This window comes from Chaetodon trifascialis, chromosome 5 (genome assembly GCF_039877785.1).
Source record: "Chaetodon trifascialis isolate fChaTrf1 chromosome 5, fChaTrf1.hap1, whole genome shotgun sequence".
Taxonomy (NCBI): domain Eukaryota; kingdom Metazoa; phylum Chordata; class Actinopteri; order Chaetodontiformes; family Chaetodontidae; genus Chaetodon; species Chaetodon trifascialis.
This window is the reverse complement of record NC_092060.1, coordinates 21,819,744-21,846,813: the sequence shown is the minus strand read 5'-3', so window position 1 is coordinate 21,846,813 and position 27,070 is coordinate 21,819,744. Positions and strand designations below refer to the sequence as shown.

Below are 27,070 nucleotides of genomic sequence, written 5' to 3'. Positions count from 1 at the left end.
ATGAATCCTTAAATGGTGTTTCCGGATCCACTTCAATGCATTTTACATTGTGTCCCCTCTCTCCTCTCCATGTGCATGTTTTTGTGCTGGTGATAGTCGTCTAGGCATTTTTCCCTTTCAGCACGGCCTGCTAGAATGAGGTCTCCATGTCTCTATGATTCTCAGCAGAGAGCAGTTGGCATGTTGACAATGATGGGCCTGCAGCTTCTATTTATGCATCCTCCTTGTCAACCTTTCACACTCTGAGGATGAACTAGTGTATGTTTACATAAATAAAAGTGGGCTCCTCTCAAAAAGGCATTCAATTTACTAAATGCAAGCAAAAGAAGTTAGTGTAGGCTGCTTTCAGGTTTTCCTACGTGTCAGTACTATCCATAAGCCTTCGCTTCACTCTACAAGCTCATACAGAGTGACTTTTAAGTGTGGATTTGAGATGATCCACATGGAGCATTTGGTAGATAATACACATTTAAGATCCACATCCATTCAAGTTAAGATTCAGCTGTTCTTACAGACTGATGAAGTTTATTAAAACCCTGATTCCAAAAAAAGTTGGGACGTTGTGTAAAACATAAATAAAACAGAATGTGATAGCTTGCTGATCCTTTTAGACGTACAAAGCAGATCAAAGACAATATATCTAATGTTTAACCTCATCAGCTTCATTGATTTCTGTAAATATCTGCTCTCTGAATATGATGCTGCAGCACGTTTCAGACATGTTGGGACAGGAGCAACAAAATACTGGGAAAGATGTGGAATGCTCCAGAAACACCTGTTTGGAAGGTGATAGTGTCATGATTGGGTATGAAAGAGGCATCCTGGAAAGCGTCAGTCATTCGCAAGCGAGGATGGAGCGAGGTTCATTACTTTGTGAACACATGATTGTATGAAGGATGTTACTACATGGGCTCAGGAACACTCAGTAAAACCTCTTTCTCCAAATGATTGCTTTCTGTTTCTCTTCATGTTTTACACAGCGTCCCAGCCTTTTTGGAATCAGGGTTATAAGATCACTTACATTTGTCCTATAAAGCCAACATGTCTTCATCCCAGTGTGTTTTCTCTTCATTGTGAGTTTTCTCCTGGTTGTACATTGTCGCAAATTGACATTTCTTTTTTTTCCTGTTGTTTACCAAAGCACATTTCTCAAATTCAAGTGTCTATTAGTGCGGCATGCTAAACTAAATTGACATATTTCTGTGCAGCTGGCTGACTGGTTGTGGCTGGCAGAGCCCTGTCAGGGATGACAGTGGCAGAGATGTGGATTGATGGCTTTGTGTGACACTGACAGCTGCCGGTAGGCCAGCGCATACCTGCGTCGCAGCCATGCCGGCTAGGTGATCATAGACAAGCGCTGACAGGTGGCAGCGAGGTGGACAGGTTAGCTCTCTAAGTTTGCATAGTGTCTCCACAGCACAGCCGACATGGCAAACAATATTACCAGGGGAGAAAGCATGTAGAGACGTGAAGGTCAGAAACCCAAGTAGATAAGAGAAATGTTTCTGAGAGAGATTCTCAGTATTCCTCGGCTTAGCTTGGGAAATGAAGCCAGTGTTGGGGAGCTATAGAATGTAACGGACAAGGACAGACCTTTCTTGAATGTAATGATGATATATGACACAATGCCTCTGAATCTGCTGCCTGTTTATTCCCTTTAGTGGCATTTCTTTGTCATGCCACTGATGGCTGCCATGTCTGGTTATATATTAGTAGTTTCTGATGAGTTCTAAAAATGAAGGATCGTTCACTGCATCTGCATATGGATGTTACAGCAGTGTGATGCCAAACTCTGAGCAAATTGCTTTTTTTCTTTCTTCTTTTTTTTTTTTCTTCGTCCTTGCCTTTGAGCTGTGTCGATCCAGACTGCAGGAAGTGCGAGGCATGCTCTGAAACTCCTGAGTATGGATTGGTGAATTCCGTCATTACCTTGAAAGACGGGAACAAGGGCACCAGGATTATCTGCTGTCATACACCCATTCTAATAAATAACAGCATATTAGATTGTGCTATATCTCCAGTCGAAATCGGAACCTGCCCCAAGGCGATGATGGCACACGGAATATGGCTGAGTGCATCTCAGCTGAGGCCTATAACAGCAAGCGGCCTGAACGGAAACCTGCAGAAATGGAGAATTATTCATAAACAAATGACGTGCGAAGATTAAATACATCTGATTGAATGCAAAATGACATTTTGTAAGTGAGGGTGATACAATAAAATACTCATCCAATACTCACGTTAACAGATTATAACATTTCCAATGCATTTCCATAAATAAATGTCAGCAGGAGGAAAATGAGCCCGGCTTCACAAGAGGCTTCTTAATATTCTACGATAAATACCATAGTTCATTAGCAATTAAAGGCAACACTGGGGAATAGTCCGTCCCACATTTTTTGTCTGTCTGCCTTACCCATTAAATTGTCAAGCTGAATATATATTGTTTTTTTTAATTATTATTTTGTGGCACCTTCTTTCGTATCAAGAGAAAGACTAAAAATGCTAATTAGATTGTACCTTAAAGCTTTTAATCACTTTTATCTTTAACTTGATTTCATTAAAGTCACAGTCAGGGAAGTGAGACAGGCATCAGATATCTGTCTTTCCTGTTTTCTCTCACTTACTCCCCCTCTCACTCACACTCACTCCACTCGTCCCGCCATGTTCTTTCTCTCCTCCAGCGCTTTCGTAAATGCTCTTCTTCTCCTTGGTGGAATCAGCCCAGGCACAGTTGAATCTCATTAATTTGTGGGTGGTTCAAGTGTCTGATCATTTCTCCTCCCAGATCTGGACCTCACCAGTCACTTTACAGTCAATCAAACCTAATTACCCTCACTACAAAGACCATCAAATCCCATTGTCAAATCCATTTAGCTTCCCCAGACAGCACCGCCTTTCACTGATGCAAACAGCCCATGTGTGGTTTGGTTCAGATGTTATCTTGATCTGGATTCCAAAGCTCTGCGTCCGCCATCCAAATGTGCCACTCGTGTAAAATGGGTAATCTGCACTGCCCTGCATGGATGAAACCCAAAGTGTACTAATATACTGTACCTCCACATGCCAAAGCCTCTTTGACATCTCTTTCATTTTAATAACCCGATTCATTTAAGTGGCCCTGGTGTGAGCATTCAAAAGCACCCGAAATGGGAGGCTGACGTTGGCACGGCGCTGATAGATCAGGGCTGTTCTTGTCCGTATACCAGAACAGCACAGTAAAAGATGTTATTAGCTTGTTAATGTGTTTGAGGTTTGAGGTTCACCCAAACTGCAATAAAAATGGCTGCTAAAGTCTTCATCTAACCAGCTCACTGTGACCGCATCCTCTTTGACAACTAATCCGCTGACAAAAAAGAAATTGTCCTTGAAGTGGACCAGTCACCAGCAGTCCATCACCATCCTCCAAGATTAAGGCTGCACTTCCTGTTGCTGCTTCATAATAGAAGCCATCCGTGCTTTGCACATAAAAACAATTTAATGTGAATTAGCAGCTGAAAATGTTCAGATTACATTTAGGCCCCTGTTTGATTTGAATACTTCTGACTTTAGCGACTCCTGGTGGTGGTGTTAAAAAAGACACCGTGGTAGACAGCTGTGCACATCGAGGCACTGCTTCGTTCTCAGGATCCAACCTGAGAAAACTAGACTGAAAGCAAAATCAACAAAGACTACAGCAATTTTCACTGGGATTATTTTTCTTTTCTTATTTTTCTACAAACACAGACGTAATGTATGCCAACAGAAGCATTTGAAAGTTGCTATAAACGGTACAAAAAATCCACATTGGGGCTTTTTACAGTAGCAGATCTCACAACTGCTCTGATATCGAGGCAAAGAGCAGATCAGAAAACACTGACACTGGAATCAGATAAGGTAAAAACAAGAGAGGGAGAGAGAAACGCAAGAAACTTCAAACCAGAGCAACTCTTACATTACACTGGTGCGACTGAAAGTTGAACACAGTGTGCCTTATAAAAACGGTGCTTTCTATGTAGTCGGCTGCAAGACCACACAATTGATCAGTTTACAATGACACCATCAGCCGCGGCGAGGTCGCACTGAAAACACACATGGTTCAGGGTCTGCCCCTCTGCAGCTATATTTAGTGGTACCTGTCTTATGGAAAAGCAGCCACAGTGGTCTCCTCTGCTGTGAGGCTCCTGTGGCCCTGCTGGCACCCTGACATGTTGACCCCATGTGGCTCAGAGAAAGTGTGTCAGCTTAACATCTGTCAGTGCTGGGTTTGAGCCCTCCCTCGTGTGTTGGTGGTGTTACTGGGCAAACTAGCCAAAAGCTGTGGATAGATGGTGATAGCAATATGGTAACTCGGGGGGGCCGCAGGCAGTAGAAGTAAATTATAGCAGAGGAAGCAGAGTGTGGTGACTGCTACATTACAAGCATCTCTCTTCCCCCCTTCCCATCTCCAAGCCTCCCCTCCCTACTGTTTCTCACTTGGGGCCTGGCAGCATCCATCCAGATGGAGGGTTTATTTTTGTTTTTGTTTGTTTACTTATTCATGCATCCAGCTATTCGGGGCATCGCAGGGGCTTTCGTTCCACCACAGAATGCAAATCGCCACGGCGGCTAATCCACTTTCATCTCTCCCTTGTCGACATACAACTTCTCTCCACGTTTCCCCCAGTCTCTCGCAGTCAGGACATCTCTCTTTCTTCCAGGGGTACGGGATCAGGCCTGCAGTGACCAGGCCAGCCTAGCTCCAACACTTGTCTCTACTTCATGCATGTCAAACACAATACATCTCTCACCTCCCACCCACCTCTCCCGTCCTCATGACATTCTGCCCTCTCTCCTCATTTCCCCTTCCTCCCCCCCGCTGACCCTGGCGCCACACAGGGGCTCATAGCAAGAGGAGAGCGATAGCTACACTGCCATTCCCCCTGGAATGGAGGGTTGTGGGAGCATTCCTAATCGAGTTAGGGAGGACATGAGTGGGTTTGCTCATCAAGTTGTTACAGTAAAACAATCCAGATCAATCAGCAGGCAAATCTGTCTTTTTTATTGGCCATCTTACCCTTCTGTTTCCCTTTTCCCTCCTCTGTTTTCACTCAAGCAGACTAGTAAACATGCACACGCACACACACCTACAAATTAGAGACTGGAACCTGTCTGGAAAGTTTTCTTGGGTCATTGTGTCAAAGCTTTTGTCAAGGTTGGGTGGTTGGACTGCAGAGAGATGGAGAGAGAGAGGAGAGTGAAAAACAAAGGAAAGACATCTAACAGGTGCATGACTGCTGTCCTTCGGGCACTCGTGTTCTCTGTGCTCTCCGTGGCAGTACCGGTCTCTGTCTGCCCAGGTTTTAGGAGCTGCTGAGACTGCAGGGAAGGGGGGCGAGGACTGCAGGGGGGTACACCACTCAAAGCCAGACGGTATAAAGTAGACAACAGAGCGGTAAGAGGAGGCGGGGTGTTGAGTAATGCAGGAGGTTGTGTGCATCTAGGTGGCTGAGCCTGAATTCAAATGTGAGAGCAACAGAAAACCAGGTGCATACAAGCAAGAGTGGAGAGTAAATGAGATTAAAAGAAAGTGTAGTTGTTGCCTCTCCACCTGGCCATGAAGCAGCACCCCCTCCTCCCTCCATCGAGGCCTTTGTTTCACGGCTAATGGTCCAGGTTAATTGCACAGGTGACTCTCTGTGGGGGAACAGATGGGCTCAAATGTGTTCAAAAACAATCCGCAGCAAGCAATAAAAAAGCAGGAACAACTCATTCCTCTCCTCTTCATTCTCCCTGTTCTTCCGGAGTCAGGGAGGGCGACTTGGGTGAGGTTAAACTCTCGCCGTGTTCGTCTCTCGCAGTGATTTCAATTCATCAAGCACAAGGCCTGTAAGCTCTCATTAGATCTCATTACAGTGCAAATTAGACTCAGGGATTGGCTACTGGAAGGATAGCGGATAGTCGTGGGTAATAGACATCTCTCCCATGCCCGACGTTCCTCATGTCGAACACTTTAATTTGGTTAGGGAGGAGAGAGCTATTCCTTATATAAATTCAGAGAGTATGGAGCTGGGATTTATTAAAATATGTGACTATGATAAATGTCATTATTGTGTATGCTTACGCAGTTATTTATCTTTTCAATTAACATGCCACTGTTGCTACCAGTTTCATTCGTGGCACATAGGATCATGATTTGCCATTATATTAGACGCCCACACGTGCCACACAGACGCTTTTTAGTATTCTAAGAATTGTCTCTCTTTTCCCCCATGAATCATGAAGGCTGCATGTGAGCCATCAGAAATCGAGTTCTCAATCGATCCACTGTGTTTTTTCCCTCCCCAGCACAACATGCAGGAGATGACAGATAGCAAATTGAATTTATGAACAGGCTTTGTTGGCACTGCTGCATAATTACAGGAATGCCATGCCTTTGGTGTTTAAAAAGACAGCCCGGCATCTCATTCAAACACATGCAAGGTTTTCTGCTTGGATGATTGAGTGAAACGCTTTGTCATGTGTGCGAGGCAACAGCTGTGCTTTGACTTTGCAGTTATATACATATTTTGAATGCCGTAGATGACTGATTTTAATTGGCAGAAATAAACAAATGAGACGTCATGTTCTGCATAATGTACACTTATTTGTTTGATTCCTAATTGGTTCCTTCGCTGAGGATTTAGAGTTTGTATGGATGCTTCGATGATGCATTGGTTTTCTGAAACTCTTGGCTCGATTCCTGTGTCTCCTCTAACTGATCTTGCCATGAGTATAGGCCCTCATCCTGACATTAGCAGGAGTCCGCTCTCCATCTGCCTCCCTCCAAATATCTGTCCTCGCCATCTTAGTCTGTCAAACTTAGATTCACTTGTCAGCTGAGAAATCTGCCCCATAAATTTGGAGTAGTTAAGTGGAGCCAACACTTTGGCAAATACACAGCATGCATTCGTATCTCTAAAAACGTGTAAGCAGGTTTTTGAGCACGTGCGGGAGTGTCTGTGCGTGCATACTGCAGTGTATGTTTTCGTAATAATTAAATGTCACAGGGCTCAGGCCGTCAAGTAGCCAGGAAGGTTTTTTACGACCTTGTGTCTCGCCTCGCTCTGCTGGTCCCTCTCAATAACCCACTCCAGCACACACACTCTGCTGCACCCACAGAAACCCTCTTCACCTTTCTCCCCAGCTGCCTCCTGGGCTCTCTCTCCCCTCCTCTGCCTCCTTCCTCATTCTTTCCTTTACATCTTCCTCCCCCAATAGTGACACTTACAGTATGTGTGCTCATTGTTTTCCTGTCCTCGCCTTTTCCTCCACTGCATCTGTTGACACTCGAGTTTGTGTTCTGCTGCTTGTATTGGTGAATACTACACTGCAGCTGCTTTCTTCCGCTTTTACTGTGGGTACCTTTTTCCGTACTTTAAATGTCTTAGGGAAAAAATAAAAAGCTAATCTGGTGTATGAAGTCTTTTATGCCAGTCCTGCTGAGAGCACATTATTCTTGTTATCCCTCCTAATTAGAAAATGTGATAATGCTGCTTGTAAATATACTGCAGACTGAGCCAATCCCCAGGGCTCACTGTTACATTTGGCACAGCCTGTGGCTCCACGTACTACCTGATATTCAGGTGAGGGAGGGGGAGGTAGGCAGGGATCAAAGGGAAAGATATGGAACAGGTACCTCATCTCTCTCTGGGAGGTAGAGTTTCACAGAGTTTTATTTCTACTCTTAAAGGTTTAACTGTTTAAGAAAGTACCTAAAAGTGCAAAAGCCACAACCATGTTCCACACTTCCACAAGCTTTAATAAGATCATTAAAGGACCCCGGGGCTGTCTGTTGAGGTGCCCACCAAGGTGTTTCATCACTGGAAGGGTTTGTCAATGTCTTGGGTCTTAGCCCATCTTAACCCATTTAGAAAGCAATTTCCTGCGAGCAGAGGGGATCTTTCCTCTTGAGAAAGATCTTTGGGCATAAAAGGTTAGCTTTTCTGTAATTCCCCAGCATGCAATCTACCACTGCTGCTAATGAGAAGCGGATGAATATTTGCCCTAGGTTTAACAGCTCAAAATAAGACAAGAGTGAATTGCAGGAACGAGGCAGAAATGTCGGCTAAAGTGGGCAATGTTATAATAAGTAATGAAGAAAGTTTGCTCTGAGGATTACTGGAATAAGTGCAGTCTAATAATATTCAGTCTTATTCTTTTTTCTACTTAAGGCTTGTCTCTGCAGTTTTATTGAATATATACACATAAATACTTACATATGTTAATAAGTTCAGTCTGAAGGCTTATTTGTGACAATTTCGTCCTGAGAGTAAGGCCTACTCAAAATGAAGCTGCGGCCCAATAGGACATAGTTAATTGAGCGCTGTGGGGTGACTGGGGAGTATGTTTCCCATTTTAGTCATTTTGGTTCTTTGTGTCTGCAGTCCTCCCCCTGAACCCCAGTCTGCTACGGCTCCCAAGTCTTGGCCATTACAAATGATGAATTGTGCTACAGTTAAGCTAGAAGTAGGACAAATTGATCAAAGTGTCAGGTGCCCCCTGTGATGTCTAGGTCTCCATGAAGAAGGCAGTGAAGAAGTAGCTGTCAAAAAGTTTCTTGTGCCAAGGTGGTTGTAGATAAATGTTTACCTGCCACTTAACACTTTCTACCTTCTGTCAGACTCAGTGTGTCCTTGCTAGCCTACATACGAAGCAGGAGTAGCTAAAGATCTCGGGAGTTGATACAGTTATAGTAGCTGCAGGTTGTTCACCATATTGTTCTTTAGGTCCACAGCGCACAAAACCCATGCTCCCCCTTTTAGACCAATGAGCTCGCTATCTGAGGTGTAGTGCTGCAATTTGAGATAAGCACTACTTGGCTCGGCTTTGGTTTTGTTCTGATAAAGCTGGTCTAATTAAGCTTGATTTAATCGGGATTGCTTTTAAGCACAGCACACAGCCAGAACAGATACTTTGATTTCAAAGTAGCCCTTGGGAAGGACTTGAGGAAGAAAGAGAAGGAATGAGATAGAGAGCAAAATTAGTGTGAGTACGAGTGAAGAGTTGCTTTTTTTAAAATTTGCATAAGACATGTTTCTATTCTTGGTTACTGTCTTCTTTTACTTGTGTGAATGATTGCAGGTCGGGCGGTTTGTTGCTGGAGGAGAAGGGAAAAATATGTGCAGGCCTGACTTTCTCTGGTAATGGCAAACTCTGTGCCATTTCCTTAAATTAATCGTGTAGCATTCAGTGTCAACATGTTTTGTTCATAAATTCAATTTGCCTGACTGTCGTGTCTCTTTGAGCACACGCGAGTAACAAAAGATTGATCACCACAATGTCTGGAAAAGTGCTGCGTGCTGAAAGTAGCAGTTGTCTGCACTTATTTTCAAATGTTTCCCTTCAGCTACGGCTGTAAACGCAGTAAAGAAACAAGATGCCTGGACCCTGATGGTAAACACTGGGGAAGAGCGAGTTCACTCAAGTACGCAAAAGAATTGATGGCCAAGTCTCCAGCTCTACTATAAGTCACCCTAATGATCTAGTTTAAAATAATGTCTGTTCTTGGCCAGAATGATAAAAAGGGTGCCCCTCTGACTCATTAGTATTGGTGCGTAAAGATAGATGACCCAGATATAGAACCTAAGCTTATTTTTGAACCCCCGCTTCTATTGAGCGGTATGCTACATGTGCACAGCGTGGGCACAACTTGTCATGTTGTTGGCCTCATGGCACTCTAAGTGTCTCCTACCTGTCGCTTCAGCCATGCCGACTGCCTCCAGCTCTCGAGTTTCATGGATCCGCACGACGGCTAAGACGGTGGGCAGGGGGAATGCTTTTTGAAGGCCGGTCCTGGTGTCATTGACTGAACAATGATGGAGCGCTCGGCTATTGAGCGGCTCCACACTAAATCTTTGTAAAGAGCACTTAGCTCCCCTGCGTTAGCCACAGAAAGAATATCTGTCAATGACCATCAGTGGATGCTTTCATCCTGAGGCTCCTCTGCCTGTATTAGTTGCTAAGCTCTAAGTGTATTTTTCCTCCTCCCCAGCTGTTTACTAAAAAAAAAAATAGGCCTGTGAGACGGGCCTCTGTCTCAACACTCATACATAAGACTTGTTTCATTTCTCACTCAGAATCACTCCTCTCTTGCTGTGATGTGAGGTGATTGTTCATGGGCCTGTAGTTAGAGAACTTGCATTGCTTCCACCGCTCAATACCTGGAATTATACCTCGACGTGTATGTGTGTGTGTGTGTTTATGTGTACTTGCACATACTTATATGCATTTGTTATTATGCACTCCATCTTGCTGTGTTAATGTACGTACTGTCTTGTAAACATCTTTGCCCCTATTATCTGTTCTTTTACAGAGGGAGATGAAACTGGCGTGATGGATAGCCTAATGGAAGCTCTACAGTCTGGAGCAGCCTTCCGTGATCGCCGAAAACGGACACCGCGCAATGGTGAGGCAGCGAAGAGCGCTGATATTATACTTTTGAATTTCTGTCACTCTCACCTGTCTGCAGAAAAAAATACTGCCTGCCCCCTTTAGCTGTTAATAGTTTACATGCAACACAGCTGGCTCCTTGCTATCATATAAAGAAACTATGCTCTCTAGTTTGTGTTTAATTACTGTGTATCCATGTGCTTGTGCCACACAGACACACACATAGAACATAAACACGTATTGGAACATATGTACATACAGACAGGTGTCTCAGGAACAAGCCCACGCATGGCTTAGTGCAGGTCATTAGCAATTTATTGTCCCTTAGCCATTCATGGAGCAGTTATTATAATGTAGCCGTGGTGGCTGCAGTCGGGCTGAGGCTGATTTAGTGTAATCCTGGTGTTAACACATTCCGTTCTGCCATGATGAATGGCCCATGCCCAGGGGAGCACCACCTACCAGGGATGCCAGGGTCAATTGATATGCAAGTCAGCGTTCTGCAGAAGAGCCACAGGTGCTGCCATCTCCACACAGACAATCATGGTGGGGGAAAAAAGAGGGAGAAAAAAGATCAGGCCAGTGGCTGGATAGGAGGTTTCTGCTATAGCTGGCACACACTGGGAAGCAAGCAGTAGAAATAAGCATACAGTTTTAAGACAGAGGAGGGAAAATATGTGTCAACCATATTTTTAGATTATTGCTGAGCAATATTTACATAGAGACCATGTCGGGTTATAAAAATTAGGGTTAAATTTAAGCAAAAACACTATTTACTCTGCCTACAGACTGACTTTCTGCAGCTCCATTATTAGGTGTTTAAATTACTTAAGTGCTTCAAGTCACGTCAAATTTATGAGCTATTGTCATTACTAGCATAATTATTTTTATTAGTAAGATCTTTCCTGTTGGTGTACAAGATGCGGTGCATTTAATTTGTTTTTAGTTGATCAAAGACAATTACTGTGAAAATATACACAAGGATTGAACATCAGTAAAATGATCATTTCCTTTCAAATTATCATCCAAGTGAATAACAACAAACACACATCCACTCATGCTTCACTCTTTCTTCACACCTATAATGCTGCTCATCAATAGACATAACCTGCTTCATTCCTCACCTGCACCTGTTCATTCCATATCTCTGTTTTTGGCTTTAGTGTGAGCCTGTTTGGGTGTCTTAGCAGACCTGAATGGTATTTCCAAACTCTTGGAGTGGTTCATTCCCGCCAAATATCTGAGACGTGTCACCTCTGACGCCTTTTTCTCTTTTCCTGTTTCTCCACCCTTCCCTTCTTTTCTTTCTCTTTCTTTATTGTTTTATCACCAACATTGTTACAGGTGATCAAAGTCCTTCCAGTCCATCCTCTCGGTGGCCGGGTGCTAACTATGGTAACAGAACCCTAGGTGTGTGTATTTAAGTACCTTTAACCCAGACCCAGCACCACCCTGCCTCCTGCTGCACTTCTGCTGGCTGCATAACTCACATCCTTTTTGTCAGAGCACTCAAACTGAGCTGGTCTACAACATTCAGAGTGACTGCATTTGACTCAGCAAAGACTTAAATGCTGAAAGGCATAATATGTAAGATTTACTCTAACTAAAAAAAGCTACTATGAGACTTTTAGATGGATGACAAATTTAAATTAAACCAAAGATAAAACTTCTTATTGACACACACAGTCCCGACTGAGGAAAGCAACTGCAGTTTCCAGATGAGTCAACGCTAATTTTGAGAAATGTAGAATTGGACTTGTAATGATCCATAGCAAATCACGATTTGTGCAGTAATGAAGAAACATATTTCAAAATGATTCATCACACGTGAGTGAAGATTGCTGTTGGTTTCACTTGAACTTTGATTTTGCAACTGGCTGATTACTGAGGTGCATTAACAAGACACCAGGTATACATTGTTATAAGTACAGATTGTGATTCATAGTGTCCTTTCCCTTATGTATGTATAATATACAAAAGAAAAACAAGACGACATTTGAAGTCCTTGCCATTAGAGCTGTAGCATAAGGTAACATCACCTCTAGTTTCTCTGGAAACACACTATAAAGCAACTGTGCTTTTGGTTAATGGCCATAAGGACATAAATTCACAGACAGAATGATGTGCTGCGTTTCTTATAATAAGAGCAGGTGAAACTATTCCACAAAGAATTATTGCAAGCTGAGTAGACATCAGCACCAGTGGTCACAATCAAATTTATTTCTTTAAATTGTAGGTGTCTGGAGTCAGTATTCACAGAAATTTGCCTACAGAAAAAATACATCAATGGATAAGAACTTGCAGCATATTTCATGAGTAGTACAGTAGACTGCAGCAGAGAAGAAAACTCTGGTCATTCATGCTTGTACTGCTGAGTGGCATGATGTAAATCTTACATTGACTACCTTTAAAATCAAACATGGTAAAGGGCACCACTATTGGATTCGCCCGTCTTGGCATCTTGATGTTTCATCTTGTAACACCATTACAATCCTAACAGCCGTCACGCTACTCGCAGGTAATAGTTTTTAATATGCTCAGCTTCATTTCTGACATGTAGAGCAGCTCCAGTTGTCATCTAATTGTCTCGCTCTTCCTGTTAGTCTATGCTGTCACAGCATGATATCACTTCCTGTCTTGTCACAATGTTTTGGAAGTGTTCTGCTGGAGAGGTCTGTGGACCTCCATGCTTTGGCCTCCCACAACAGTTTTGTGTTTTATCTTCCTTTTGCCCTACATGTTTGGTAAATGTCAACTTTATGCACAACAGCACCTCTTTCTTAATGATTCTTGCCTTTTGTGCTATGCACAGACCTACTTTGAAGCAACTTGGCTAAAAATGAATTGCCTGCAACTTTCAACTGGTTGTGTGTTGCAACAGTGTCTCTCTCACTATGTTTAATCTGCTTTAGTTGCATGTCCAAGTAACAACGTCATGCTGGTGTATTTGTGGAAGAGAGTGTATGTCAAGAGTTAGTACTTCAGACATATTGGTCAGTTATTTTGCTGCAACTCGAAACATGCACTTAGTACAGTTAAATAAGAAACTCTGCTTGTGATTTTTTTAAAATAAATATTTAATTAACAGAAAGCTTTTTAAGTATTTTTAAGTAAGCCAAGGAGAGGGCCTTGGCAAGCTGACACCTGGCCAAGAAAACTGTCTTTAAAGACCTGGAATATTACCTCTTTGGTGGGAAGAAGTACGTGAGGAGTGGAAGTACCAATTAAATATAGTTTGGCTCACATTTATACACACCAGCTCTGGAATCAAACTCATAGACAGGAACTGGACAGCTTTTCTGCAGCTGTTCAGAGTGACAGTCGCAGGGTGGGTGTTGGGAATCTTGTAAATGTCCAGATCAGCACTACTGTGTTCAGTATTTGAAGGAATATAAGGGACAAGAAATGCTCTGACTGTGTCTATGTGACAAGCAGCAGTTTGGACTGTCAGACCATCTAGTAGTCTAGGTGGGTCCTGGGGAGGACACCCTCTAGAACACCAGAATTCTGCAGGGGGGCTGTGGCCTCTTGTGTGAACTTGGTGTTTTGCAGCCCAATGTGAATTGAGTGGGATGAGAGTCAGCACCTCCATGTCTGAGGCCACGATGCTCTGAACATTCCGACCCTCACCTGTGGTCATGAACTCTGGGTAGTGACTGAAAAAAGAAAAGAGCATGGGTAGGAAAGTTTCCTTTGCTGGGTGTCTGGGTTCCTCCTGAGGGAAAGAGCCCTCAACAGAAGCACAGATCTTTTGTGCTGAAGTCTGTTGAGGTGGTCAGGGCATCTGATCACCTTCCTGATCTGTTGACGTATTCTCTGCGTGTCCAAATAGAAGGAGACCCAGACCAGGAACATGCTGGTGGGTCAGACCCTGGAGGATGTGGCGTCTGCTTTACCTTACTTGCTGCAGTGACAATTGAAAATGGTGTGTCACCAGTGCATTACATATGATGTGCCATGGGATTATTGTAATACTAAATAGCCTTTGTTTATGGATATGCTTGATATTTAATCCAATATTTTGTATGTCTTTGACCTTTTTTCCTATTCTTGTGAGATAACCAAGATTACTTACCGCTCTCTCTCCTGCATGGCACTGTGCATCAGACCTTTCTCAGCACACTTTTTTTTCCAAGTGCGTGCCACTGCTATGCTAGCAGAATGTATTATGCACTGATGACTCCTTGTTTATTGATACAGAACCCAGACTGTCGTTTGATAAACAGCTGCATGGATTCTCTGCTCGGAGGTGATGAGAGGGGAAAATCCTTTTGACATGCTGGCTCCATGGATTTTTTTCTAAATGGAATCTGGAAATGAGTTCAGCTGCTATACAGCATAGGGGGAATTTTGTCTCATCTCATGAAAGGGGGCAAACAGAAATCTTTATGCACCGTCTGAGGGATTTTTTTTTAAGTATTCTCTGTAAAGAGAAACAATTAAGTTCCCCAGTGACGGACGATTTGATGACAAAAGACATTCCAGTCACTGAGAGCTGTCTTTGGGTTGTTGCCTCTTCATGCATGGTGGGAACTGACAACATTTTAGTCAGTATTTAAAGAATGATGGTGTGATTTTTGGGTCAGTACAGCAGCATTAATGTTTATGTACTTTGGTTGTGTAAATATTTGCTTTCTCTCTGACTTGGGGACTGAAAACATTTCAGTTTCTGAATGTACTGGTAGAGAAGGTTCTTTGAGCAGTTGTATCAGACACTGTGCCAAATCTATTCACTCCTGCTTGTCATGTCTGTTGTAATCTCATGCTTTAAAGCTTGATTAACCTCCTGTCATCCTCAAACGAGCAGCATGTACCAGAGAGAGTCTCTCAGAGTCGCACAAGAATCTTCGCCTACGTCAAAGGAGTTCATTTAAACCCAGCATGTAGTTTTTTTGTCATCCTTCAGGCTAAACTACACTCCAGCAGACTACCTCAAGTGTCAAGCTGAACACAATTCTAGGTGCCGCCAGTCACAATTACACCCAATTCCAGAAGCATTTCCTATTTCCTTGTCTCCACTTTGTGTAAGATGGAAAACCTAACCCCAAAGGCCATACTCGTATGTTATACAATTACACCAGCCAGTCCTAATTCAACACAACGAAAATGGATTGATGGAGACCAGAAAAGCCACATTTCTGTTGTGGGTTCAGTCTAATTTCTGGATGATAATATATAAAGAATATAAATCTAAAAATTGTCATTTTACTGATAGAAATGTAAGTGGTGCTAAATCCAGTTGGTTTAACACTGTATAGCACAGAGTTCTTGTTTTGTTTTGTTTTTTTTTTTCTTTTGCACAAACAGTGTACTTTAAAATTAAGTTTTGCTTGAATAAGGATAAAAAAGGTATGAGTTAGACCTACTGCTTTTCTCTCTCCTGTTCCCTTTCTGGTGAGACAGTTACCTGGGTATCTGGCAGGAGATTGGTGGGTAGAGAGCTGGAGCCTCTCATACATCCTGGCTCATTGATTTTCGGTCAGGGATGAAAGCCACAGACTCAGTAGGTCTTTCATACTGGGGGGCATCCCAAAAGACACATCAATCAGATTTCAAAGAGAACCAAGCCAATCTTATTTATTTACTGCTTTCTCAACGTCATTACAATCCCAAACCAGGGCCTCTCTCCTTTCCTCTCTGTGCCCCACTCTCTGCTTCACCTTCACAGGTCAGTCCATCAAAAGTTCCATCCTGTCTTCTATATAGTAAGCCTCTTAAGGACTTATTTGACATTGAACAGGGAGGGATCATCTCATGCCCATTAAAAAATAGAGATGCAGTGATATAATGCTTGTCAGGGTTACGGAATTTCAGCCTGACTATCTTATCCCCCGAAGCCAAGCAGTTAATTCAGCTGGTCAGGCCAGAGAGTGGGCCCCCTGTATGTTTAATGAAGATTAAATTACCTATTTTATCTCATGAAATTTTAACAGAAGAAAGGGGATGAATCTGCAAAGAGCCAAATGAAAAGACCAAGGGGAAGTGTCTTTAAGAAGTAGATGCTGGCAAAGATAAAGAATTTCCTCTTGTTCTCCCATATCCCCAACCTCATTTGTGACATAAATGATCTTTTAATACTTATTACATTTGTGTTTGTTATCCACATCACCCTGATGTAGACAACCACAATGTTCAGCGGGCAGCTAGTTTCTCATCTTTCCCCTGATCTACGAGAAAATCACCCGTTTGTTTCTTAAATTACATCACAGGAAGTGATAGTGATCGTAATTCCCTTAGCAATTAATTTGCTCACACATATGTTGTACCCATCGCTTTATCTCTCTCTGGTTGTCTCTCAGCCTCTCAAGCGGTTGTTCTCCTGTACTGTTTCACACACACACATGCAAGCTTGTGTCACATATCAGATAGGGACTGTTGCTGTAGGGTGTCTCTGAGTTGAGGGCGAAAGCCTTCTGCCTCCACAAGCTCCTGGCTTCCACTTCAGTTGATAGATGTTATTCATTGGGGCGGCCCTGGAGGCGATCCTACAGGAAGTGGAGCTAACATGATTTTGGGCGAAGAGACCCAGAGGGTGTCGGCGCCTCTTGCTATAGCTCGGATGGCTTAGTAGATGTGAGATATCAATAGAGTAGATGAGAGCTGAGCTCTGTAGAGACGTGCTGCTTGAAATCTATCACCTGCTTCACATAGATAAGGATATTTATCAACAGCCAAAAGGAAAGGCAGATGGGAACGAACTGAGGCAAGGACAGCCACTCCATTTAAGATTTGACATCCTAGGGCATAGACAAAGCCTTTGTCCCTCTCATTGACCCACAGAGCCTTTCTCTGGACCTGATCATTTTTCATCCACAGCAGAAAACCCATCATGGAAATATAGATGAAGATTTTATGTACCATTTGAGTACCCTTGGCGCATAACTGATTCGTTGCTTGACTCTGCCAAGAGAGGACGTAAAGTAAGTGAAGTGTGACATGGAGCCATTTTGAGAGGATAAATCAAATCTTAATAAAAGGTAGTCTCTCTGAGTGGACACCAGGGGTCTCTCGCCCCTGCCCCTGCAGTTAAGTACCCCCTAAACTGAAGTTATCTACTGGAGTGCAGGGTATCAACAGGGGGCTGTCTGCATGGCCTTTTGATGCCATTATGCCCTTTTACAACTCCCTGTCTGATAACACGTACCATGTGGAGACTAGCTCTCTATGGAAATGCTTACTTTCTCTTTCCTTGTCTTTTTTGAGATGAAGTCAATGACTTAGTGCTATAATGGACTCAGAGCTCTCAACACCTATGTCCAATATTGTCTTACTTTGTTGGCACAGGGCCTCATTGATGTAAAAAGTACTCAGCCCTCCCGCCTAGTGGACCATCAACGAACAACTGCAGAGCGAAAATGTCTTCTAACTTATCATATTCAATAAAATCCTAGAGCGTTTGCAGTGGGCTGCTTTTTTTCTTGCTCACTCTCCAAACAATATTGGCTTTCAAGTATGTGGGCAGTTATGAAAGGTCACCCTAAGTGTAAATTGTCAATACTGGATCAATTTTGGAGGGCAAATATGCTTTGGAGGCCCCATAATGGAAGGTTTCATCTTATTTTTACCCAGGGCACATTCACACAACAAGATTGATATCATTCATTGTTTGATGAATTCCTAATAGACCTATAAACTTGCAGAGCTTAAAGCCAAAGGAATGCCTGTGGAAGCCAAATAAAAGAGACGCAGTCGGACCATCCCACTAGCTGAAAAATTGCCCTCATATAATTCCAATGGAATCTAGCCCAAGCCATCATGCTTAGTGTTGAAGGATGGGCAACTTGTGTCGGTTGAATTAAACCTTATTTATCGCTCATTAGGCATACAGCGGGGCCAACTGATGATCAGCTAGAGAACAAATAATGTGCCGTGGAATAGGATGGCATCCTGTATGGTTATGTGTTCCACTGACAATAAAAGGCAGCGCCAGAATCAAATGCTTCTTCCTCTGCTGTCATACTCCTGTGTTTTTCCAGCCTCCTTAATAGGATGTGGCTGGTATTAAAGTATATAATGTCCTGGCTGATGTTTGCATTTGAAGCGTTAGCCACTATCTACACTCTGTCAGTCACAATGAGGTGGAATTAATATTTTACTTTCCCATTAGACGGGCATGATGTCTGTAATAGGGAGGTATAGGAAAGGAGAGGCAGATGGGTGATGAGTGATAATGGTATTACCCAGTAATACAGATAAAGAGTAATTGTGTCAAAGAATGTCAAATGTTCCATTCAATAGGAAATGTTATTAAAGGTGATGTTGGGAAGAAGGATATTAAAGAAATAACAATATATGTGATCCTGTCAGCTTGAACTGACTGACTCTTGCGACATTGCTAACATTGTTCTTCTTACTTTTTTCACACTTAAATTAGAAGCGCTGCATGGTGAGTTCAACATGTGTTTCAGGGGTGTTAATGAAGTCATACCTCCCTCTGCTGAAGTGCAAGAAAGTCGAGGTTCCGTCTTGATTTTGAGATTATTTGAAGATGAACCACAAACACTTTTTTTTAGATCAAAATGAATAATTCATAATTTGTTAACAGTACTTCTGAGATGGATCTGGCAGCAAGTGAAAGTAACACTAACATCAACACCGCCGCAACAAAGAAATGCATTCTGAAATACATATTTGTGAGAGCAGAAAATTGCAAGCAAAACCAAGTTCCTTTTGAAGTTTCACGAGCTGAATGCATGCAAATCGAGCAAGACATCTCTATAGAAAATATATTTAAAATATTTTCTGCCTCATTTAGAGATCATGAGTAACAAGGTAAAAGGTTCATTATTTCTGACACTGTGACAAAAAAACTTTATTTTCATTGGTGTGCACACCCTTCAATTAACACCAATCTTTTTTTTTATTTTGATAACAGCAGGAAGTTACACTGTCAGTAGGATGTGCGCACTTTCACAATCAAGGTGTTTGGTTAATTCAACATGGATTTATGCAGTAAACTGTCAATTTTAGTGCCTGAACAACAAAAAGCAAAAGTTTCATAAAAGGCAGAAGTTTGTAATTTTCACGGCCAAAAGAAATGTATAGTTTCCTTTCTGATGGTCACTGTTGCATCAGCGAAAATGTACAGTGCCTCCAGATTGTCAGGACTGCAGTGGCATCTAATCAGCCCTTTGACTTATACCAGAGAAAATGGCAACACGCTATGTTAAAGTAAACATCACCGTTAACTAGTTGCTTATTAGCATGCATGTTAGTAGCATATTGTTTCTTTATTAGTCATTATAAAGCACGTATTAATGTCTTATTCTCCTTGATCATATTCTACAATTACAAAGTCCTTAACTAAGAGCTTTCCCTCAATAACCTCACAATTACTGCTTATTGATAATAAGGAAGTTGTTGTACCTGATCTTAATAACCTAACTTTAGTAACCTTAACCCCCAAAAGAAGGCATATGCTAATAAGCAACTAGTTTACAGTGAATATGTGTACCTTAATATAAAGTGTATAGTCAAATTATCTGTGAGACACAAACGGAGACAGATGACAGAACGGTTTAGAGAGTAAAAGAAAGAGGCTGCTTGACCCAGTTGGCATAATCAGGGACTGAAAGAAATGGAAGATGTGATCTCATGACAGATTTGGTTGACAGAGGTGCGGTCGTGACGGGGAGGAGGTTGAAGAGAGAGGCATGGACTTCAGTCAAGTGGAGCGAGTGGATGTACTGTGCAGTGATGGACAGATGTATCGATAGTGATAGCGATAAAGAGTTAAAAGAGGGCAGAGAATTGGATGGGGTTAAATGAAGGTAAAAAGCAGAATACCTCTCTTGTCTCACGCACACACAAACACACACACAAACACACACACACACAGTGGGCGTGCAATCAGCAAGAAAGCTCCCTTCGCTCAGGCACTCCCCTCCAGTCAAGCATGATTGTGCTTGACATGGTTCCATCACTAATGCTGACTGATGGCCATTTGCTAGGCTCTTCACATTTATTTATTTATCTGTTTATTTGCGTCAAGTTTATTTATTGATGGGCCTCAAGGATATGATGGCAAATCTCCATTTGCTCATATAGGGAAGTAAAGAGCGGGAGGCTATAAGCGTGTGCAGCATTTACACGTGAATGAACAAAAGACGGAGGGAGGACAGACTTCTCCTCTTTTTATTTAGATTCCAGCAGTTGAAATAGCTATTCCTTTCTGGTAATGGAGAAGTGATATGGCCCATTTAGTTACTTAGCACTAATCCCAGTGGTTTAGCCGCTTCTCAATTTTTTTCTTCCCTTTTATCTCTTTGTCTTTCTTCATTCGTTCTTTTGACTTCTATTTGGTTAGTGTCTGATGGAAGGATTTGAGTGGGGTCAAATTACTCCCTTGCCTGTATGAGTTTTCCCAAGCTTGAGCAGCACTCACAGCCACATTAAGTGCATGCAGTGTGTTGCCGCTGTAGTTGACCACCAAATACCCATAAGGATTTTAAACGCATGCTCTGTTTAATGCCCAGTGTTCACATAACCTCCTATTCTTGCATAAATCCTTTTTTTTTAAGTTTTTGGGATATGGTCTTCTATTTTCTTACCGCTTCATAAATTTTATTGTTGTAGCTTTTATTAAGCTGTCCCCTTGCTTGTGATTGTTATATAGGATGATGCAATTAGAGCGTAATGAGTGTAAGTGTAATTGTTGTTTATTTTCACAATGACATATTTGCTGTTGTAAGCTACTGAGAGAACAGCGATGCTTAATTACCCACAAGTGTACAATTTGAGATCATTAGCTCTGGAAGCCAATATCTCTGGCCAGAGGTCTGCCAGAGGACCTTTGGTCTACTTGTGTACTGTGGTGGTATAAAGAATGCCAAGTCGAAAACTGCTGAAGGGTTGCTGTTTTAACATCCTAAACTTAAGTTGCCTGTCCACATGATCCTCCTCGTTAAATTTCTAGAAATCAGTTGCCTTGAATGATGATTTTGATTCACTTTTTCAAGTGTAAAAGGTCAGGGAAATCTAAATTATATTTAGATTTATCAGCTCTTTTACCAGATCTAAAAGACTAAAGGTGGGTTAAGGGGAGCTAAACAGAGCTGGATCCTCTTTAAAGAGGGGATCAGTTGTCTGACTGGACACTGAGAGAACATGTCGCACTTTGGGAAGGATTAATAGGAGAGGATGAAAGCGAAAGATAGCGTTTTCACCTGTACACCTGTGCATCTGCGAGCAACTGTACTGTCTGGGCTCAAGAGGAAACAAGTCAGTTACGATTCTACATATTTTAGCACATGCCCAAACCGGTGTGTGGAGCCACCAGCTCCCTCTTCAGCAGAAGCTGATCGGCATCTGTGCTCTGAGAAATGTGCTGTGTAAATAAAAGTGACGTATACAGACAGTGTATCTGAATCCATCCGCAACAGTTAACCTGTGCTGGGGGGGGGGGGCAACAGCTGGATATTTGTGAATTCCATAAATGACAATGTTACTCCCCTAAGAGATGACTAATATGTCAAGTTTAAAAATAGACGGTTTGCCACAGTTCAGACCCTCTGCCTCCAGTGGATGAGGATTAAGCAGATAGATGGTAAAGGGTAGAGACTTGTGATTTGGTGATGTATGTAAGTGTGTGCGCTTGTGTTGCGTGCATGCTTAATTATGTCCGACTTGACAGCATGCTTGTACACATGCACAGATACTGTAAGTTTGTGTGCGTGTCTGTACAGCGCACATATCGTGTATGTATGTTTTCATGTGTCCGTGTGTGCAGTTGCACTGTCCATACACCAACCCAGGCGTCCATGTAAAGTCCATAACCTTAAGTTAAAGACGGCAGGATGAGGGCCTGAGAAGTAGCCGAACAGTATGGGGGTAATGCATTAGCGGAAAGCCAGTGGAGGTTGCTGAGTTTGTAACATCTCCACCCCGAAGGCATTGCCAGCTAAGTAAAGGATGAGGCTGCACACTGCATTACCTCAACTATTATTTTTTTTCCGTCTACTCTAGATGAGTTTCTTCCCGTGGCTCAGGTCACTGTTGCCCCGGGGCGGATTATGGCAGATGGGAGCTGTGATGTTCCTTAAGATTTCCGACAAGTGAGGATGGCAGTGTGTGTCTGGGTGTGTGTCTGTACGTTTGATCTTTTGTGTGAGTGTGTGTGTGCATGTTGTTTTTTTGTGTGATTGTGTGAGCTGCTTATTTGTGGGAATGTTTACTGAAGCTTAGCGTTCCTTGGCAGGCCAGCGGTTGACCTGATTTCTGTGTCACAGCGTGACTCACACAGGTTAGCTTTTAAAGGGGACAGCCAGGTCAGCATGAAAACTAAATCCACAGACACGTCGCCTAAATATTATTCCATACAGACTCCTGCTGTAGCATAGCTGGATATGCACGCATACTCACATGTACAACAAACATGTGACTACATATTCTGTGTTGGCTATATATAGCATTCCAGCACTGTAAATATTCAGCCCCTACATGTTATGATTAGTGAGAGAGCATGTAAAATCATTCACGGTCTGCATTATTAAAGTGTGCTGCATGGTAGGGCTCTTCTGATACCACCATTAATATGTTTACGGTGGTGACAACAGTCTGTCTGAGAAATTGATTTTTCTTTTGGCAATTGTAAAAGTTTTATGACAGTCAGTATGGCTGAAGAAGCAGCCCCTCCATTATTTTACTGGATCTGCTGCTCGCTGAATAGATGGTTCCTGCTTATAAACCTTGAATAATTGAACGGGGAGATCAGTCAATGAGAGGGGGAGACGCACAAGGTCTTGATGGCTTGATGGCCAAGATGACAGCCTGTGAAAGAAAAAGACAGCAGACTGATTAGCCAATGTGTCAAATTGCTTCATCGCTGTCTGTACATGATGCTCTCTCGTCTCTTCTTCGGCCTCTTCCTCTCATCCATCCCCTCTCTTAGTCTATTACTCTCCTCTCTTGCTCCCTCTCCTCCTTTTCTCTCCCCTGTTTCACTCACACCTCAGCCTCTTTACTCTTGTATTACTCCAATTTCGTCCTTATCTACCTCACTTTGTCCCATTCCTCACGATCTCCCCTCTTCAACCAAATGCCCTGTTTTCTTTAAATACTTTATTTTTACTCACGTCCTGTCTACATCCATCCCAATGACCCTGTCACTCCAGGCAGAATTATTACTCTTGGATGGAACATCGGCTCAGTGGCGCCGTACTCTGCTCTCTGCATTAGCCATTTATGGAGTATCTCCTTTTGTGGTGAGCCATCTTCCTATAGTCCAGTAATGATAGGAGTCTTGGCGACCCTGTGCATTTGCACTGTAATATAAGACATTCTCATTAGTCCAAGGATTGTGCGCTCTCTCATGTCCATTACATTAATTGCTACACATCACTGCCTGCCATGCCCCTCAGTATTCTGTTACATTGCTGGCATTCTCTGTCCTGCATCACCTAATGGTGGCCCACAATCGCTTTTCACAGAAAGGTGAGAAAGGTAATTGAAAAACGTGAAATACAGAATTGGATAAGATGTTTTCAGTCAAAAAACCTCAAGGAGATAATCTTACCAGTTTGTTTGTGTTTTGTTACATGAGTGGATGCCAATGAATGAAAAAATGTTTTCAGATCAAATAAATTGAAGCCGAGTGCCCTTCCACCCCCGCACCATCCCTCTGTTGTCAGTCATCTCTCCTCATAATAGGGAAGCAGGCCGCTACCATAATTGCTTTGATGGTCCAGCCTGAACAAATCACTTCTGGGCATAAGGAGAAGCCTTGGAGATGGCAGCCAGAGAGAAAAGGTGCGAATGAATTAAAGCACTTTGCGTTCCTCTGGGGCATGTGGCCCAGATTTTTCTTCAAAAAAAAAAAAAAGCAGAGGAAGGAGTGTGGGGGTGGGGTGTGCCTCTTTCCTCCAAGAATAAATGGCAGTAAAAGCAATAATACACATCCAGCCTCCATTATGCCAAAATGGAGAGCTTTTTCAGGGGAGACACAATGGCACTGACATAGTTAACTGGCAGGTGGAGAAAGGAGGATTTCACTGGAAATAATCTGATTTTGAACGGGGCTCCCATCTATGGGAGAACCTCTGGTCAGGGCCTTTGTGAAGGAACAAAAGTTTGGCCCTTTGGAAGCAAAGCTTTGAATGTTTCAGCAGAGCTGGGTGAATGGGCCATGTGAATGGCCTGCAGTGCTGAGGACTGCAACAGGCAGGCGTCAGACAGCACCTTGTGCAGCACCACTCAGCTTCCTTTGGACCTGACAATGTCAGAGACAGGTCCCTTTTTTCTTCCCATCGTCTCCTTTATCTTCTTCAACCTTGAACCAAACTGAAAGGCTTTACCTCTTTGCTCTTATTAGTGGCTGGTATTGTTGGAATTGTATTCATAGTGAAGCTGGCAATCAGTCATCTGCAGATACCCACTGAATGAAACAGCATGAACTTAGGATATTATGGGATATTAAGTCACAACGGCTTGGTAAGAGTAATCTCTGTGTATAAAGGAACTGCAGCCTTATATATCTAGACTCATGGTTTGATCTGCAGAACGAGCAGAGGTGACAGAGAGCTGCAGATATGTCTGATATGGCTGGAAAGACAGATATTGAGTGAGCTTAGTGTAACACTGTTCATATCTCAAAAAGCTGTTTAACATTACTCTGAAATTGTGTTTCACTTCTGAACACAAGTCTGGTACATGTAAGACAAACCTTTATGTTTCCTGTGATGAACTGACGTGCACATGTTTCAGATACTTTCATTATTCCACTTTGAAGCAGGCGGGATGGAGGGTGCCTTTAGCTGGCGGATGACCGAGGGGAATGTGCCGTTTTCAGTAAAAGTTCACTTATGACTACGAGCCGTACAGGTTGAGTTGTCATGACTGACACAAAAGCAGTGGAGCCATTTGACTAATCCTCCTACAACTCCACAAAACCTGCAGGGGTCACAAGCCCCCAAACCAAGGCTCCATGGGTCTCTGGAACGTCGTTCTCTCCCAATGGCCTTGTCTGTTTTCCCATGCAGGCAAAGGCACGCCCCTAGTTAGTTCCACCCTGAAGCTGTTGTTTCTTTTAAAGTCACCCCCCAACACAGCCTGCATCCTCCAATTCCTCGCCATCGAACCAAATCTTTGACCCTCTTTTTGGAGGGTATGGCTTTTGTCTGCGGTTGACAACCCGTTCAATCCATCAGAGCTCCAGGTGCAGCTCTCTTGCAAAGGAATCATTTGTCCGCATAAACGCAGACAGTTGATTGCATCAAACAGATACAACTTATAACTCTGGATCTGTGAAAAGGACAAATATTAAACCTGTCAAATATTTGCGTGTCATCTGCCAAACGGTACATTTAAAAACAAACCTAATGAAAGTGGTATATTTTTCCCCAAAAAGAAAGTTTTGACAGAAGTCAACTTCAATGCTTTTCTCTCCTTTCATGGATTTCTTTTGTCTGTCTTGACTATCACTTTCCACATCACCCTATAAGGATGAGCCATGGTTATAATTGCTTTTTATATAATCATTTTGCTGCTTTATTGTCGACAAGAGCACAGTTTTCCTTGTCAACTTGAGTTAAGCACATTCATCTTATGCACTCATTTGAAGAGTGTTCTTTAACAGAAATGAGGTGGAATACATCCACACGCAACAAAGACCAACCATTATCAGTGCCGACGAGCTAATTAAGGAGTCTCTCTCTGACTTGTTACTTGCCAAGGAGTGTGCCGTGGGTCCGTAGCCATGTATCCAACCATGTGTTTCAGGGAAATGTCTAAGGCATTACTTCTGCCCTCCCTCCATCCATAATTAACCTCCCTCCATTCATAATTCAGATGTGTTCTTCACACATCTTCTCGTGATATGACATTATTTTGCAGTGGCTAAACAGGCATTGTGACGCCCCTGGTGCACAGGCATGTGTGTGTCTGCCTGACACACTTTTGACTGTCAAGGCTGCACCCCCACCCACAAGTGCAAGGTGGAAGACAAAGCTGCCACCACTTCTTTTCTTTGTTTTTGTTTTTTTTTTTTACCACTGCATGATGGGAGTATCAACTTCTCCTTTCAGTGAGAAGAATTATACCATTGTTTTCAGGTCGTACGTGACATGACAGACGCCTGTGCTTCCACAGAGCTTGAACAATCCTCAGTGATAATATTCAACTTTGTCACTGCTAAGACAAGGGAACAGCACTAAGGCATAGTTTACATGGTTAATCATGCAGGCTTAAGAAAATCAATATGGATTTTATATAGAGAGAGAACTCATAATATGCTTTTCATAGCGTATTAAGAGTAATATGTCTCCCTTTTCAAGGGCAGGAGTGTAGGACAGAGCGATGCGGAATGAAGGAAAGAAAAGGTTGTGATAGAGAAAAGGAAGAAGGGGATGCATGATGGCATCAGGAAGGACGCAGAAATGTCATGAGGGAGAGTAGAGGCTTAGAAAGAGAGGGACGGAGAAGGGGAGCAGGCATCCCATTGCCAAAGCAGCACTCAATATTGTGTCCAGTCCTGAAGGATGTGACATATTTCTCCAGTCTTTGTTGGCTGTTTTAATCAGCTTACATATGTCCTGGATGAAAATTGAATTTGTCTGGAAGAGAGGAAGATACTATTGGCTCTACCACTGCCTCTTGATTGTGTGTGTGTGCGCGTGTGTGTGTGTCTGCGCACTTGGTTGTGAATGTCCGTCGTTGTGTATCTGTGCGTGTGTGCAAGCATTGTCCG

The 27,070-nt window shown here is 42.8% G+C and overlaps 1 protein-coding gene across 8 annotated transcripts in view; it reads left to right on the top strand.

Moving 5' to 3' along the window:
* The window catches only part of diaph2 (diaphanous-related formin 2), a 377,012-nt gene that overhangs the window by 324,188 nt on the left and 25,754 nt on the right, over positions 1 to 27,070 (top strand). For 7 of the 8 annotated variants that reach the window (XM_070962307.1, XM_070962304.1, XM_070962305.1 and 4 more), the window contains 2 exons: positions 10,313 to 10,405; positions 11,734 to 11,799. In XM_070962307.1, coding sequence (XP_070818408.1) covers positions 10,313 to 10,405; positions 11,734 to 11,799 — 159 coding nt within the window. The remainder of the gene's footprint in view (positions 1 to 10,312; positions 10,406 to 11,733; positions 11,800 to 27,070) is intronic. The other variant, XM_070962306.1, reaches the window with a different exon arrangement.